At 46.0% G+C, this 18,310-nt stretch overlaps 1 protein-coding gene across 2 annotated transcripts in view; it reads left to right on the forward strand.

Moving 5' to 3' along the window:
- LOC129714483 (noelin-2-like) overlaps positions 1-17,984 on the forward strand; it is a 223,670-nt gene extending 205,686 nt beyond the window's left edge. For both annotated transcript variants that reach the window (XM_055664119.1, XM_055664118.1), the window contains exons 4-6: positions 6,004-6,223; positions 7,411-7,517; positions 17,186-17,984. In XM_055664119.1, coding sequence (XP_055520094.1) covers positions 6,004-6,223; positions 7,411-7,517; positions 17,186-17,863 — 1,005 coding nt within the window. In that variant the 3' untranslated portion in view covers positions 17,864-17,984. The remainder of the gene's footprint in view (positions 1-6,003; positions 6,224-7,410; positions 7,518-17,185) is intronic.
- The last annotated feature ends 326 nt before the right edge of the window (positions 17,985-18,310 follow it).

Genomic DNA, 18,310 nt, shown 5'->3' on the forward strand with positions numbered 1-18,310 from the left:
GCTCGTAAAGAACACATAATGACGCTAAGCATTTTTATGTTTATTGCAAAGATTTTTTTAAATTTGATTAGATTTCAGGATTTGTCCGTTGAAATCTAATCCTCCTTATTCCTTTCCCGCCGTGGCCTATTCTGCAAAAGCTGCGCGGGGTTACTGAAATCACAAGCATCTTAAGCTGGAGAGGGGGCGGAGGGAGATGGGTTATGAGGATGTTACTGGGACTCCAGGGCTTGAGCTACAGGGAGAGGTTGAGCAGGCCAGAGCTTTATTCATTGGAGCGCAGGAAGAAGAGGGGTGATCTTATAGAGCTGTACAAAATCATGACAGGGCAAGTCTTTTACCCAGAGTAGGGGTATCAAGCAGCAGAGGACATAAGTTTAAGGTGAGAGGGGAAAGATTTATCAGGAATCTGAGGAGCAACTTTTTCACACAGTGGGTGGTGGGTGTATGGAACAAGCTGCCAGAGGAAGTAGTTGAAGCAAGTACAATACCTACATGTAAAATACATTTGGACAGGTACATGGATAAGAAAGGCTAAAACCCCTGTCCCACTGTACGAGTTCATTCCAAGAGTTCTCCCGAGTTTGCCCTGATTCGAACTCGGAGATTTACGGTAATGGCCACTCGTCGGTACTCGGGGCTCTCGTGGACACTTTTCAACATGTTGAAAAATCTTCACGAGTCTTCCCGTGCTTACCTGTCGTTAGCGAGTCTTTCCGAGTTCCTGCCGTTAGCGCTAAGAGACGTCCCTGAGCTCCGACGTACCTGCTACGTTCATTCTCCGTGCTTACTATGAGTTTGAATTTTTCAAAAACTCGGTAGAGCTCTTGGAATGAACTCGTACCGTGGGACAGGGCTTTTAGACAGACATAGGCCAAATATGGGCAAGTGGGATTAATTTAGATGGAGAATCTTGGTCCTAAAGCCCTGTTTCTGTGCCTTATAATGCTATGACTTTATGTTGAAATGTTTCTGTTTAGTTTATTTTGGAAAATCAGCGCTGAGCCCATGCTGACCAGCGATGCCCACACACTAACACTATCGTACACGCACCAGGAATGATTTGCAATTATACCAAGCCAATTAGCCTACAAACCTGTACGTCTTTGGAGTGTACGAGGAAACCGGAGCTCCCGGAGAAAACCCACGCAGGTCATGGGCAAAACGTATAAACTCCGTACAGACAGCACGCGTAGTCAGGATTGAACCTGGGTCTCTGGCGCTGTGAGGCAGCAACTCTACCGGAAAAACATGTGTGCATGTTTTTTTTCGTCTGTCTTTCTGCACTTGTCAACCTGCACAGATATCTCTCTCTAGCTTTTCCTCGATCATAAAGTTCTTATCCTTGATCTGAAGTGCCCATAAGGCTTCTAGAAATCCTCTCTGGGGGACCAGGGGGTTTTCTCAGTAGCTATAACTCTATATTCTGCACTCGTGTTCATTTTTTCTTTTGCACTACTTGATGTACGAGTTCATGTATGGTTTGCGTTGGTCTGGATAACACGCAGAAACAAAGTTTCACTGTATCTCGGTACACATGACAATGGCAAACTAATACCAAATATTGGTATTCCAATCCCAAATCCAATACAAATTAACAGGAGGTTTTAGCAGGTAGACAAAAATGCTGGAGAAACTCAGCGGGTGAGGCAGCATCTATGGAGCAAAGGAAATAGGCAACATTTCGGGTCGAAACCCTTCTTCAGACCCGAAACGTTGCCTATTTCCTTCGCTCCATAGATGCTGCCTCACCTGCTGAGTTCCTCCAGCATTTTTGTCTACCTTCAATTACCCAGCATCTGAAGTTCCTTCTTAAACAGGAGGTTTTAGAGATGAGAAAAGGCTTCTCTTCCAATGACTGCAATGTAGCGATACATCCCTGAGATCTATATGCAGTATCTACATTTTTTCTTTTGCCCTTCCATTCCCACCACTCCCTGCATATCCATGGAGATATCTAAAAGCCTTTTAAATTCCACTCTGGAATAGATCGGGTAGATGCACAGAGTTTCTTGCCCAGAGTAGGGTAATCACGGACAAGAGGACATCGGTTTAAGGTGAAGGGAAAAAGATTTAACAGGGATCTGAGGGGTATTTTTTTCACACAGAGCGTTGGGTGTGGCAGGTGAGACAGAAACTAGAGAAATGGCTCTCAGTCTGAAGAAGGGTCTCGACATGAAACGTCACTCATTAATTCTCGCCAGAGATGCTGCCTGACCCGTTGAGTTACTCCAGCATTTTGTGTCTACTTTCGGTGTAAACCAACTTCTGCAGTTCCTTCCTACACATGTTCTCCAGAGATGCTGCCTGTCCCGCTGAGTTAATCCAGCATTCTGAGTCTATCTTCGGTGTAAACCAGCATCTACAGTTCCTTCCTACACATTATGCCCGTATATAGTCTGTTTTCTTTCAGTGATGCTGGCAGAGTGAGACATTGTGTGTGTGAAGGCCCAGTCCCATTTTCCCGAATTATTTACAAACTCGAGTTTTCCCCTTGATTCGAACACGGGGAATATCGGTAGCGAGTCCGTAGGAGACCGTAGATGTTTCGTAGCGGCTCGTAATGCCAGCCGTAGGAACTCGGGGCATCAGGTAAGTCGGGACGTTTTTTCAACATGTTGAAAAATGTCCATGCGTAAAACAAATAGCCCCACGTACCTATGGCTGGCTATTATCCTAATTCTCCGAGTTCGAATCAAGGGGAAAACTCGGGAGAATTTGTGAGTGAATGGGACAGGGCTAGGGGGGAGAAGAGTAGAGGACAGTGGCAGGTCGACGAGATGCTCACAACAAAATATATTGTCGGAAAGAATAATTTATTGGTGTTCATAAATCATCCGTTGCTTTTTACAGTCTGTGCCGTGTAAAACCAGGTACATATTAATGCATTGGTTCAGGTCAGGAGGCTGATAGTATGTTCTCCTTCACGTCTGTTCCGATAAATTAATTCAGCTTGCAATAATTCGAATCAACGTCCAAGCACAAGAAGCGTGTATCATCCGGGGGTCTTGGGAATATTCTTGTATTTTAAGGCAAGATATCTTGAATATCACATGAAAAACTTAATGTCAGGAAGATTGATGTTGCTTATGCTGATTCATAAATTAGGTGCCAACCAAGCAAAGCTTTTCAATTCGGGCATGGATAAAATGTCGGATTAAATTAGCATATACAAATTGTATCTTGTTTCCTGAAAGGTGTATAAGCAGGAACAATGGGGAACCTTGTATCATAAGGCAGCTGACATTAAGATGAACTGGAGATGGTTTTCACTGTTTCACAGTGAGGAGGGTTTAGTCTTTGAAGTGGCCTCTTGTCGATGTACATTGGGAGGTTACAGACATGACCATGGACCAATGGGTTTACATGCCAATGTTAAGTTTGTCACAGTGAATCAGTGTTTTCCATCTCATTTAAGGCTTGGTTGCTTCTGCTTAGAAAGTTGTGGTTTCAAGACAAACTTAATATAGGACATCTTCCTCACAGCCATCAGGCTATTAAACTTGCCAACAAACAGACTCTGAATTATAACAGCCTATTGCACTTTATCTGTTTATTTATATGTGTGTATTTACATGGTTTATGCTATATGGACACACTGATCTGTTCTGTATTTATTCATGCTTACTATATTCTGTTGTGCTGAAGCAAAGCAAGAATTTCATTGTCCCATCTGGGACACATGACAATAAACTCTCTTGACTTGATAAGATTCAGGAGTCTTGGATTCGAAGATAGACACAAATTGCTGGAGTGACTCAGGCAGCATCTGTGAATGGAAGGAATGGGTGTAAGTTTTCGGGCCGAGAATTTAAGAATAAGGAGTAAGCCATTTAGAACGGAGACGAGGAAACACTTTTTTCTCACAGAGAGTTGTGAGTTTGTGGAATTCTCTGCCTCAGAGGCCGGTTCTCTGGATACTTTCAAGAGAGAGCTAGATAGGGCTCTCAAAAATAGCGGAGTCAGGGGATATGGGGAGAAGGCAGGAACGGGGTACTGATTTGGGGATTTCAGCCATGATCACATTGAATGGCGGTGCTGGCTCGAAGGGCCAAATGGCCTACTCCTGCACCTATTGTCTAGTGTCTATTGAGACCCTTCTTCAGAATGGCTTGGATTCAATGGGCCGAATGTCCTACTCTCATACATCTTATATTCTCATATCATAAAGCACACGTCATTGATTGCAAGATGCTTTGGAAAGTCCCAAAGTTGCACAACTAATTGAGAAACAGCTTTTACAGGCGGTGAAAGCCAATGGGTGATTCATGGGCACCAACAAATTATTATTTTCGACAATAACTTTTGTTGTGGCCATCTCCGTCGACCAGCCACCGTCCTCTCCCCTTCTCCCCTCTTAGACCTTCTCCACGATGTCTCACACAGCCAACATCATTGCAACAAAGCAGACTATGTGAGGCATACAGCTAGAAATGCGATCCAGATGCGAAAAGTGCGAGTCTGGTGCGAAAAGAGCGAGCCTGGAGTAACTCAGCGGGACAGGCAGCATCAGCGGAGAGAAGGAATGGGTGATGTTTCGGGTCGAGACCCTTCTTCAAGCATAATGTGTAGGGAGGAACTATGCTTCTATTTCCTTTGCTGCTCAGCATTGAAAGGTTCTCAGTCTCGGTCTGAGAAACTGCCCACGAGCCAAGATCGCCCCGTCAATGGAGGGCTCGAGGCCCCTGACCACGGGAGAACAAAGAACGGAAGAGATTGAACTTTCGTTCGCCTTCCATCACAGTGAGGAATGTGGAGGAGTCACTGTGGTGGATGTTTATGTTAAAATGTATTTTGTGTGTCTAGTTGCCTTTTGTTGGTGTGACCGTTAGGCAAATTAAATCTCTCGTATGTTGCAAAATATACTTGGCTAATAAAATATTATTATGATTAAGATGGCAGATAAAAATGCTGGAGAAACTCAGTGGGTGAGGCAGCATCTATGGAGTGAAGGAATAGGTGACGTTTTGGGTTGAGACCCTTCTTCAGACTGATGTGGTGGGGTGCGGGAGACCCCTTCAACCCAAGCAATGGACTGTTCCAGCTGTTACGGTCAGGCAAACACCTCCGTTGCCATACTGTGAGAACGGAGAGGCTGAGAAGGAGTTTCTTCCCAGAGACCGTTAGGACTGTAAACTCCTATCTCACCAGGGACCAACTTTACTGAACCACTCTACTGCTTTTTTTAAATTGCTGTTTTTTTTTTTCCCCTTTTTCCTTCCGCCCACAATATTTAATATGTAAAAGAATATGTGATTCTGTTCCATTCTGTTTGTAGTTTGTAGTTTGTTTGTTTTTTGCACAAAGTCAGCGAACATCGCCACTTTTCATTCCACTGCACATCTCGTGTGTGTATGTGAAGAATAAACTTGACTTGACTTGGAAGAAGGTTAGATAGAGATAGATATGCCATTTATTGTCACTATACATGTACAATGAAATTAAAAGCTGCTCGTACTCAGTGCATACATATAATTTAGTACAAAAAAACAAGAAACAGAAAAACAAAATCAGAAGGGAGAAGGGGGGGGGATAGGTGCACAATTCTGCGGCGCTATATACATATATACAGATGGAAGTCCGGGTGTTGGGCTGTGAAGTCAGTGCATGTGTGAATTTGAATTAAGAGTAGTTATAATTTTCGGAAAGCAACTATTCCTGAGTCTATTTGTCCTGGATTTGATGCACCTATAGCGCCTTCCAGAGGGCAGCAGGTCGAACAGTCCAAACGCAGGATGGGAGCTGTCTTTGATGATCTTCTTTGCCCTGCTAAGGCAGCGGGAGGTGTAAATATCCATCAGGGAGGGGAGAGGGCAACCAATGATCTTCTGTGCTGTCCTAGTTACCCTCTAAAGCCTCTCCCTGTCTGCCATGATGCAGCTGCCATACCATGTTGTAATGCAGTATGTCAGCAGGCTCTCGATGGAATGATTGAGATTGTCATTATTGCGTTTGGCGGAAAAAAAATTATGCCTTTGAGACGATTTGCCTTTTTCCCGTCAGGACCTAAAGGAAAAGATGAACGAATTGCTGCCGCTGATGCCAGTGGTGGAGCAGTACCGGTCCGATGCACGGCTGATTCTCCGATTGAAGGAAGAGGTTCGGAATCTGTCGGTTGTGCTACTGGGGATACAGGAGGAGATGGGCGCCTATGACTACGAGGAGCTCCTACAGAGGGTTATGCACCTCGAGAGGAGACTACACGCGTGCATGCAGAAACTGGGTAACTCCCGCTGTCCTCCCATCCTCACCACTGCCTTGTACACTTACGTAGAAACATTGAAACGTAGAAAGTAGGTGCAGGAGTACAATAGGCAGAATGGCCTGCTCCTGCAACTATTGTCTATTGTCTATTGTAATGTACAGGTTGGGATGTTTACATTGCGCTCCAAACATGCGGGTGAGTGGTAGACAATAGACAATAGACAATAGGCAATAGGTGCAGTAGTAGGCCATTTGGCCCTTCGAGCCAGCACCGCCATTCAATGTGATCATGGCTGATCGTCCCCAATCAGTACCCCGTTCCTGCCTTCTCCCCATATGCCCTGACTCCGCTATCTTTAAGAGCTCTCTCTTGAAAGTATCCAGAGAACTGGCCTCTGAGGCAGAGAATTCCACAGACTCTCCACTCTCTGTGAGAAAAAGTGTTTCCTCGTCTCCGTTCTAAATGGCCTACCCCTTATTCTTAAACTGTGTGTGGCCCCTGGTTCTGGACTCCCCCAACATCGGGAACCATGCTTCCTGCCTCCAGCGTGTCCAAACCCTTAACAATCGTATATGTTTCAATAAGATATCCTCTCATCCTTCTAAACTCCAGAGTGTACAAGCCCAGCCGCTCCATTCTCTCAGCATATGACAGTGCCGCCATTCTGGCAATTAACCTGGTGAACCTACGCTGCACTCCCTCAATATCAAGAGGGGAGGGAATCAGTGTTGTGAGATACTTAAAACTTTCACTACTCGTAATTAACTTAACTTTATTTAAGCTTTAAGCAACTTATTTCTGCAATACACAAACTCAGAAACGTCTGGCAAACATGGCTGATTCCGCAGGCTTTTCCCGCCCGAAATACTTCGCACATGCGCCCACTCTAGAAATGTCCTGCGCATTCGCACACTCAAGAAGAGCTCCGCACATGCACCCACTTCAATCAGTGAGGGAATTTGTTTTAGTTTTAGAGATCCAGCGCGGAAACAGGTCACGGTGGGGCAGAGGTGAAGCTCTCCCTGCTACCTAACCCTTGACTCCCGTTTGAATGGAGAATATGAATGGTGCATTTAATCCGGCCTCCATTCCTCCCGATCATTTCAGACCCTTTTTTTCCTGAAGCTTTGTACCAAAGAAGAGTTTTGCGTGGACATTTGGCGGCCCAGTTCCATCGCTCTCTCTCTTCTTCTTCATCCGTCCAGGTTGTGGCAAGTTGACCGGAATCAGTAACCCGTCCACCATTCGGGCGTCCGGATCCCGGTTTGGCGCCTGGATGACCGACTCACTGGCTTCTAGCGCTGAGAATAAGGTAGGTGGACTCTCGGGCGGAGGGTTGGAAGGAGAACCAGTGCCGGGTGGTTTGGGTGGGACGTTGTAAGCACGAGTCTTGCCATGAAGTTGGCAAGTCCACTCGATCTGGCACGAACCGAGATGATCGTTCAGGAGATGCAATGTCAACGGGTGGACAACCCAAGGGTGTGAACATTGAAGCCTCCAGTATTTAGCAATGTTACAAAATTTTGAGATTTAAAAAATCAAGTCTGCAATTTATTCCATCAGATAAATCATAAAAATAAGTTTAATTTGACACCAAATTCACTTTCATATCTCAAGTAGTAAAAAAGTTATGGCCATTTTCATACTCGGAAATTAGCATCTTGTTCCCTATTGATTTTCAATGGACATTACAAAAAAGCTGTGATCTTGGATAGTCAACAGGCCATTTCTTAAGGAAAGATTAACATTTTTAAATAGCCTAAGTGTCCAAAGATTATTCACAAATAATTCACAATATAACATGATTTTTATATCTAATTTACATTAATTTATAGGCCAAATGGAAGGAATTTAGTGTTCAATTGCTGTAAATAAATGCCCATTTAAATCAGCTTTCCAGTGGGTTTCTGTGAACGCGCTGATTTAGAACGTTGACAGCGCGCTGGATTAGTGCCCTCAAATGCCGAGAAAAATACTGCGGGATATAAAAAGCCCAAAATGAACTATTCGCTATAGATAACGTGATATATAGGGTTATATATATGCCCCATTTAATGTAAAAATAAGGTACATACCTTTAATTGTTTGCTTTATAAAACCCTGGGGCTGCGAGATGTTGCGGAATGAGACAGTAATTTAAAATTATCATAACTATATTATTGAGGCCTATAAAACTAATAATACCTTTTGCGACCGGGTCTTGCAGCGATTTTTCGTTAATGATTTACTAGGCTGAACATCTGCGATTAGTACAGCCTAGTAAAAATCGCGTTTTAAACCCGCCCTCTCCAAACAGCGCCAAAATCGCGCAAATGGCTGTGGGCAGATTCCCAATGGCGATTCAGGTAGGTTTTGTAACATACCTACAGTATTGGGTGTTCTCTCAATAAACCTGCCGCCCTTTCTCTCCCACACGCCCCCCCCTTTTTCTATCGCCCTTCCTCCCCTCAGTCTCACCTAGACTCACACCATCTCTCCTTCCCCTTACCCCCACCCCTCCCTACTTTACTCCCTCTGGCATCATACTTTGCAACACTCAACCCTGTCTCACACCTTCTGCCCTTATCTCTGGCCTTTATTCCCCACATCTGCCTTCTCCTGAATCCACCTATTACTCACCACATTATCTACTCTCCATCCCATCTTCTAGCTTTCTTCTTCCCCGCTCCCCCCCAATCCCGAAAATCAGTCTGTGGAGCCTTAGAGTTCTACTTAGAGTCGAAACCTACCCATGTTGTCCAGAGATGGTGATTTCCTTTTTTGTGTTGACCATCCTTTGCACTCTGCTGAACACAATGAATGGCGGTGTTGGCTCGAAGGGCCACCTCCACCTGCACCTATTTTCTATGTTTCTATGTTTCCATTCTATGACACCCGTACTGATCAAGAATCTATCTATCTCCGCCTTAGAGTTCTACTTAGAGTTCTGCAAAACGTGAAAGCTCTCATCATCCGTGCTAATTCTCAGGAAATAAAACAATTTCATATTGGACCGTGTATTAATCTTTTGGTGTTAGAAGTGTCATTCATTACTGTGAAGCAGCCAAACACATCTATTATTCATTATCTTTCAAGATAGTTTCCTTGGTTGCAAATGTATTCAGCATTCACAGCAAAACTCCTTGGTAATTAATTTGGCCATTTCTCATGACACGGAGACAGATCACGTTCAAACCAAGGGATTAATGGATTGTTGTTACATATCCCACATCAGTGATGGTAATGGTGAATGATGCCACTGGTACTAAGTCATTGACTAATTTAACCTTTCCTTCCTGACATTAATTAATGGCGCACTGCTTCACAGTCATATTTATGAACATGCTCACTGAAACCTTGCACTTGAAGGGCTAAGTGGTTTGAGAGGCACGGGAGGGGTAATTTTACCCCCCCCCCCCCTAATGGAGGGGGCAACACTCCTAGTGCGGCACGGTGGCGCAGCGGTAGAGTTGCTGCCTTAAGGGCTTGTCCCACTTTCACAACCAAATTCACGACCTCTGCCAAGTTTGCCCTCGACTCATACTCGCAGCATGGTCGTCACGAGGTCCTAAGTAGGTCGTAGGTAGGTCGTAGCAGGCCATGATGCTAGTCGTAGGTACTCGTGACATCAAGTAGGTCGGGGCGTTTTTTCTAACCTGATGAAAAATGTCCACGAGTAAAAAAGGTCGTGAATTAGGTCATGCAAGTAGGACAGGCCCTTTACAACACCGGAGACCCGGGTTTGACCCCGACTACGGGTGCTGTCTGTACGGAGTTTCTACATTCTCCCCGTGACCTGCGTGGGTTTTCTCCGGGTTTTCTCCAGATTCCTCCCACACTCCAAAGACGTACAGGTTTGTAGGTTTGTAGGCTTGGTATAAATGTATAAATGTAAAATTGTTCCTTAGTCTGCGTACGATAGTGTTAGTGTTCGGGGATGGTTGGTAGGCGCGGACTCGGTGGGCCACAGAACCTGTGCCCACGTTGTATCTCTAAACTAAACTAAACTAGTGGATTCAACTGTTGTGCAAAAGTATCAGAGTGGTACTTATGGATCTGTATTCTTTGGAGGTGAGAAGAATGCAGGTTGATCTTACTAAAACAGGCAGGATCCTAACGGACCCATGACAGGCCCATAGACAATAGACAATAGGTGCAGGAGTAGGCCATTCGGCCCTTCGAGCCAGCACCGCCATTCAATGTGATCATGGCTGATCATCCCCAATCAGTACCCCGTTCCTGTCTTCTCCCCATATCCCCTGACTCCGCTATTTTTAAGAGCCCTATCTAGCTCTCTCTTGAAAGCATCCCGAGAACCCGCCTCCACCGCCCTCTAAGGCAGAGAATTCCACAGACTCACCACTCTCTGTGAGAAAAATTGTTTCCTCGTCTCTGTTCTAAATGGCTTACTCCTTATTCCTAAACTGTGTGGCCCCTGGTCTGGACTCCCCCAACATCGGGAACATGTTTCCTGCCTCTAGTGTGTCCAAACCCTTAATAATAAATAATAATAATTTTATTTATAGAGCACTTTAAAAACAAACATAGCTGCAACAAAGTGCTGTACATCACTAATCATTGACAAAAAAGTTAATACACACCAAAAATAACAATCAAAAGAAATAGTAACAATCTTAAATGCTTAATGAGATATCCTCTCATCCTTTTAAACTCCAGAGTGTACAATCCCAGCCGCTCCATTCTCTCAGCATATGACAGTCCCGGCATCCCGGGAATTAACCTTGTAAACCTACGCTGCACTCCCTCAATAGCAAGAAGGTCATTCCTCAAATTAGGGGACCAAAACTGCACACAATGCTCCAGGTGTGGTCTCACTAGGGCTCTGTACAACTGCAGAAAACTAAGGCCTAGTTTTAGGTTAGAGATGCAATGTGGATACCTGCTGAGTTACTCCAGGTTTTCGTGTCTGTTTTTGGCTTAGAGTTAGGGTTGGGGTTTGCAGGCAGGGTTATGCCACTCTCTGTAAATGAATGCATTTGGCTCCTCCATAAATCAGTATGACACATCTCAGGGCAGTAGATTAATACCTAGCACAGTGCAAAATAATTATCCATCCTGAACATTTCCACAGGCGTCCGACCTTACAAACCCCATTGTTGATTTATAACCTCCCCGATGACCTGCAGGCCACTGGTTACACTCTAGCTGTCTACCGATTATATCATTTGCATTTTATCGGGATGCATCACAGCATGGTTTGGGAACAGCTCCATCCAAGACCGCAAGAAATTGCAGCAAATTGTGGACACAGCCCCAGACCATCGCACACACCAACCTCCCTTCTATTGACTCCATCTACACCTCACGCTGCCTCGGCAAGGCCAGCAGCATCATCAAGGACCAGTCACACCCTGGCCACTCCCTCTTCACCCCTCTCCCATCGGGAGAAGTGTGCAAACGCACACCTCCAGATTCAGGGACAGTTTCTTCCCAGCTGTTATCAGGCAACTGAATCACCCTACCACAACCAGAGAGCAGTGCTGAACTACCATCTACCTCTTTGGTGACCCTCGGACTATCCTTGATCCAACTTTGCTGGTTTTACCTTGCATCAAACATCATTCCCTTTTCATGTATCTGTACACTGTAAATGAATCAATTGTAATCATGTACAGGAAGGAACTGCAGATGCTGGTTTACACTGAAGATAGACACAAAATGCTGGAGTAACTCAGCGGGACAGGCAGCATCTCTGGAGAGAAGGAATTTTGGGTCGAGACCCATCTTCAGACTGAGCATCAAGGGAGAGGGAGATATGGATAAGGAGTCATGTATAGTCTTTCCGCTGACTGGTTAGCAAGCAACAAAAGCTTTTCACTGTACCTCGGTACACGTGACAATAAACTAAACTGAACTGAACTGTAATGTTGGTACCCAGCTATGAGTGAACTAAGTAGTTGCAATTTCATAACAAATTTAATATGAAGGAGGATTGGTGTAAATGAGATAATGGAGTAAATTCCTCAGGTCAACTCAGGATTATCTTCAAGTGCACAAGTTCGGTGAAAATCGTGCTTGTAGCAACAACTAGCTCGGCAAGTATCTGAAATTAAGCGGCACGGTGGCGCAGTGGGTACAGCCGCTGCCTCGTAGCGCTGGAGACCTGGGTTCAATCCTGGCCTCAGATGCTGAGTGTGCGGAGTTTGCACGTTCTCCCTGTAACCTTGTGGGTTTCCTCCGGGTGCTCCGGTCTCCTCGTACATCCAAAAGACGTTGCGGGTCTGTGCAGTAGCTAATTGGCCTCTGTAAATTGCCCCGACAGTGTAGGGAGTGGATGAGAAAGTGGGATAGCACAGACGTAGTGCATTTGTCGGCTTGGACTCGGCAGGCCGAAGGGCCTGTTTCCTTGCTGTATCTCTAAACCAAACAGTGTATATCAGACAATAGAGTAGGAAGAACCTGCTACATGAATAGCACTGTGGCAGAGTTGGTAGATCTGTTCCTTCACAGCACCAGAGACACGGGATCGATGCTGGCTCTGGATGCTGTCTGTGTGGAGTTTGCATGTTCTCCCTGTACCCGTATGGGCTTGCCTATAATTCTTCTGGGTGCACCAGTTTCCTCCCCCATCCAAAAGAAGTGCGGCTTTGTAGCCTCTGTAAATTGTCCCTAGTGTGTGTAGGGAGTAGATGTAGGGATAATACAGAACTAGTGTGACTGGGTGATCGATGGTCAGCATGGACCTAGCGGGCCGAAGGGCCTGTTTTCATGCTGTATCCTTTAATCAATCAAAAAGCCCACATACTTCAAAAAAAGGTAAACACATTTAATTGGTTGCAAAAAAAAGTATTAGTCAATGCATCTTAAGCAACCAATCACTTAGATCTTAAAATGAAGGGCATGTTGGGCTGATTAGTCAGACTTGGGCCTGATTAAGCATCAGAATCAGCTTGGGGAATTAATTAGAGCTGGTTCTTCAACACAGCATGGATTATCACAGTGGAGGCAGGAGGGCTTTGAATCTCGATGGATTTGCCTGAGAGCTCCTTTGTTTACATTTGTGATCTGAGCCACTGACTGCTTGGCAGGCTTTGTACAATTACCGGGTTGGAACATAGAACGCAGATCAGGAACAGGCCCTTCGGCCCTCAATGCCCCTGCTAAACTAATCTCCTCTGCCTGTTGGTTTAGTTTGATTCGGTTTAGAGATACAGCGCGGAAACAGTCCATTTGGCCCACATTGCCATGCAGAACATGAAGCCAAGTTAAACTAATCTCCTCTGAATGTGTGTTTAGTTTGATTCAGTTTAGAGATACAGCACGGAAACAGGCCCTTCGGCCCACCGAGTCCATGCCGACCCGCACATTAATCCCCTTGATTCATATCCCTTCATTCCCTGCATGTTATTCATTAGAACGGTGGCACAGCGGTAGAGTTGCTGCCTCACAGCGCCAGAGACACAGGTTCAATCCTGTCTACGGGTGCTGTCTGTACGGAGTTTGTATGTTCTCCCCGTGACCAGGTGGGTTTTCTCCAGGCGCTCCGGTTTCCCCCCACACTCCAAAGACGTGCAGTTTCGTGAGTTAATTGGCTTGGACAAATTGTAAATTGCCCCTAGTGTGTGTAGGATAGTGTTAGTGTACGGGGATCGCTGGTCGGCGCGGCCCCTGGGCTGAAGGTTCTGTTTCCGTGCTGTATCTCTAAACTAAACTGAACTGAACCAGGTAAAAGGACACAAAGTGCTGGAGTAACTCAGCGAGTCAGACATCGTATTACAAGTTTATATTTATTATTCGTCATGTGTACCGAGATACAGTCAAAAAGCTTTTGTGTGGGTTCGATCCAATCAAATCAGATAATATTGTAGATGCAAGAAACTGCAGATGCCAGTTTACAAAAAAAAAAGTCACAAAGTGTTGGAGTAACTCGGTGGGCCAAGTAGCATCTCTAGAGAACATGGATCAGATCCGTACCCTTCTTCAGTCTGAACTAGGGTCCTGATCCGAAACATAAGTCTGGTGAAAGGTCACAATCCAAAACATCATCTATCCATGCTCTCCAGAGATGCTGCCTGACCCGCTGAGTCACTGCAGCACTGTGTGGCAGCGCTTTTTCTTCTGTGAATCAAAGGTAGACACAAAATGCTGGAGTAACTCTACAGGTCAAATGCAGCATCTCTGGAGAGAAGGAATGGGTGACGTTTCGGGTTGAGACCCTTCTTCAGATCAGTCACCCATTATACAATGGTATATGGACACACTGATCTGTTCTGTATTCATGCCTTCTATATGCTTTTGTGTTGTAGCAAAGCAAGAATTTCATTGTCCTATCTGGGACACATGGCAATAAAGGAATTTCATTGCAAAAGGATTTGAGTATAGGAGCAGGGAGGTTCTACTGCAGTTGTACAGGGTCTTGGTGAGACCACACCTGGAGCATTGCGTACAGTTTTGGTCTCCAAATCTGAGGAAGGACATTATTGCCATAGAGGGAGTGCAGAGACGGTTCACCAGACTGATTCCTGGGATGTCAGGACTGTCTTATGAGGAAAGACTGGATAGACTTGGTTTATACTCTCTAGAATTTAGGAGATTGAGAGGGGATCTTATAGAAACTTACAAAATTCTTAAGGGGTTGGACAGGCTAGATGCAGGAAGATTGTTCCCGATGTTAGGGAAGTCCAGGACAAGGGGTCACAGCCTAAGGATAAGGGGGACATCCTTTAAAACCGAGATGAGAAGAACTTTTTTCACGCAGAGAGTGGTGAATCTCTGGAACTCTCTGCCACAGAGGGTAGTTGAGGCCAGTTCATTGGCTATATTTAAGAGGGAGTTAGATGTGGCCCTTGTGGCTAAGGGGATCAGGGGGTATGGAGAGAAGGCAGGTACGGGATACTGAGTTGGATGATCAGCCATGATCATATTGAATGGCGGTGCAGGCTCGAAGGGCCGAATGGCCTACTCCTGCACCTAATTTCTATGTTTCTATGTAAACTCTCTTGAATCGTGAATCTTGAATTCCTTCTCTCCAGAGATGCTGCCTGTCCCGCTGAGTGTCCCCAGCATTTTCTACCTTGCCTCCCCAGTGTCTACCTTCGATTTAAACCAGCATCTGCAGTTCCTTCCTACACAGTAAATGAGAGATTGTTCTCTCTGGGCGGCTATGAGTAGGAATCAACTCCGTTTCAATTGCTCTTCAGAACTGTGACAAGATGTGGGATCGACATTGGTATCAAAGAAAATATTGACAGTTTTGATGGCGTTGGTATTCCAAGCGAAGGTCCAGATCGTTTTGTCGATGTCTGTTTAAAAAAGGAGCAAGTCCTAGACTTCCACATGTGCAGCAACTTGTGCAGAAATCCAGAACTTAACAATGGAGTTGTGGTGTAGCACTTTCTCTCTCCTCTCCACATCTGACACCCGTTTGTCTGCGTTTCAATTCATTTTGTCATTCACCCTTCTGCCAAACAACCCACCCCCACCCCCGTCCCCATCTCCACCCCGCTCACCTGTAGCCACCCATCACTCAGTGGGTCAGGCAGCATCTGTGGAGAGAACATGCAGGCACCATTTCAGCTCGGGAAAGGACGCACAGTGCTGGAGTAAAGGGCCAGTCCCACTTTCAAGACCTAATTCACGACCTTTTTTACTCGTGGACATTTTTCGTCCGGCTAGAAAAACGCCCCGACCTACTTGATGCCACGAGTACCCACGACTAGCATCACGACCTACATACGACCTCGTGACGACCATGCTGCGAGTATGAGTCAAGGGCAAACTCGGCAGAGGTCGTGAAAGAGGTCGGACAGGCCTGTTGCGTATCTGGCTAACCTGTCCCTCTTGTTCCCCATCTCTGGTACATGGAGGTACCTGCCCTGAGATTGTGCACCTGCCTAACCCGTCTTCTTGTTTCCGCACCTGTGATACGCATATGGTTAAACTCAGCGGGTGCAGCAGCATCTATGGAGCGAAGGAAATAGGCAACGTTTCGGGCCGAAACCCTTCAAGGGTTTCGGGCCGAAACGTTGCCTATTTCCTTCGCTCCATAAATGCTGCTGCACCCGCTGAGTTTCTCCAGCCCTTTTGTATACCTTCGATTTTCCAGCATCTGCAGTTCCTTCTTAAACTATATGGTTACCCATCCTGTCTAACCTGTCCCCCTTGTTTCTCACCTGTGGTACATATATGGTTACCTACATGGGATGTCAGGACTTTCATATGAAGAAAGACTGGATAGACTCGGCTTGTACTCGCTAGAATTTAGAAGATTGAGGGGGGATCGTATTGAAACTTACAAAATTCTTAAGGGATTGGACAGGCTAGATGCAGGAAGATTGTTCCCGATGTTGGGGAAGTCCAGAACAAGGGGTCACAGTTTAAGGATAAGGGAGAAATCTTGTAGGACCGAGATGAGGAAAACAGTTTTCACACAGAGAGTGGTGAATCTCTGGAATGCTCTGCCACAGAAGGTAGTAGAGGACAGTTCATTGGCTATATTTAAGAGGGAGTTAGATGTGGTCCTTGTGGCTAAAGGGATCAGCGGGTATGGAGAGAAGGCAGGGACAGGATACTGAGTTGGATGATCAGCCGTGATCATATTGAATGATGGTGCAGGCTCGAAGGGCCGAATGGCCTACTCCTGCACCTAATTTCTATGTTTCTATGTACCTTGTTGTGCACCTGTCTAACCTGTTTTCTTGTTTCCGCACCTGTGGTACATATATGGTTACCTACCCTGTTGTACACCTGTCTAACCTGTCCCCCTTGTTTCTCACCTGTGGTACATATATGGTTACCTACCCTGCTGTGCACCTGTCTAACCTTTCCCCCTTGTTTCTCACCTGTGGTACATATATGGTTACCTACCCTGTTGTGCACCTGTCTAACCTTTCCCCCTTGTTTCTCACCTGTGGTACATATATGGTTACCTACCTTGTTGTGCACCTGTCTAACCTGTCCCCCTTGTTTCTCACCTGTGGTACATATATGGTTACCTACCCTGTTGTGCACCTGTCTAACCTGTCCCCCTTGTTTCCCCAGCTCTGGTACATGGATGGTTACCTGAATGGCCGGACAGTCCGGGAGTTCCGTTCCTTCAACGACTTTGTCAAGGGGCAGAAGTTTGTCATCTACCGCCTGCCACACCCATGGGCAGGCACGGGCCACGTGGTGTACAACGGCTCGCTCTACTACAACAAGTACCAGAGCAACATCATCGTCAAGTACAACTTCCGCTCGCGTAGCGTGCTGCTCCAGCGGAGCTTGGACGGGGCGGGCTACAACAACACCTACCCCTACTCCTGGGGAGGCTTCTCCGACATCGACCTGATGGTGGACGAGAGCGGCCTGTGGTGCGTCTACACCACCAACCAGAACGCCGGCAACATCATCCTCAGCCGGCTAGACCCCCAGACGCTGGAGATCCTCCAGAGCTGGGACACGGGCTACCCCAAGCGGAGCGCGGGCGAATCCTTTGTCATCTGCGGCACCCTCTACATCACAAACTCACACCTTGCCGGAGCCAAGATCTACTTTGCGTACTACACCAACACGTCGAGCTACGAGTACACCGACATACCCTTCCACAACCAGTACTCGCACATATCCATGCTGGACTACAATCCCAGGGACAGGGCGCTCTACACATGGAACAATGGCCATCAGGTTCTCTACAATGTCACACTCTTCCATGTTGTAAAGACATCAGGTGAATTATAAAGTCACTGGACAATCTCTTTTTACATTTAAACACATCATTATTTAATGGACAAAAGACTGTTTGGTGTGAGTGCGCATGGTTCCTTTGTGTTTCTGAAAAAATAAAGTTTCACTTTGAAAAGCTCAAGTCTGCTTGTATGTCATTGGAGGCTTTAGCCATAGATACCCCCAGCCCCGCACATCTTTAAAATGTGCCCCTCTCACCTTAAGCCATGGTGGCGCAGTGGTAGAGTTGCTGCCTCACAGCGCCAGAGACCCCCGGCTTGGATCCTGACTACGGGGGGGGGGGGGGGGGGGTGGTTTGGACAAAGACCAGAGATAAAAAAGACAAAAAGGTGATAGACAATAGACAATAGTCAGAGTGGGGTGAATCTGTGGAATTCATTGTCACAGACAGTCTGGAAACCAAGTCAGTGGATATCTTTAGTAGACAATAGACAATAGGTG

Source organism: Leucoraja erinacea, chromosome 39 (genome assembly GCF_028641065.1).
Source record: "Leucoraja erinacea ecotype New England chromosome 39, Leri_hhj_1, whole genome shotgun sequence".
Lineage (NCBI taxonomy): Eukaryota > Metazoa > Chordata > Chondrichthyes > Rajiformes > Rajidae > Leucoraja > Leucoraja erinaceus.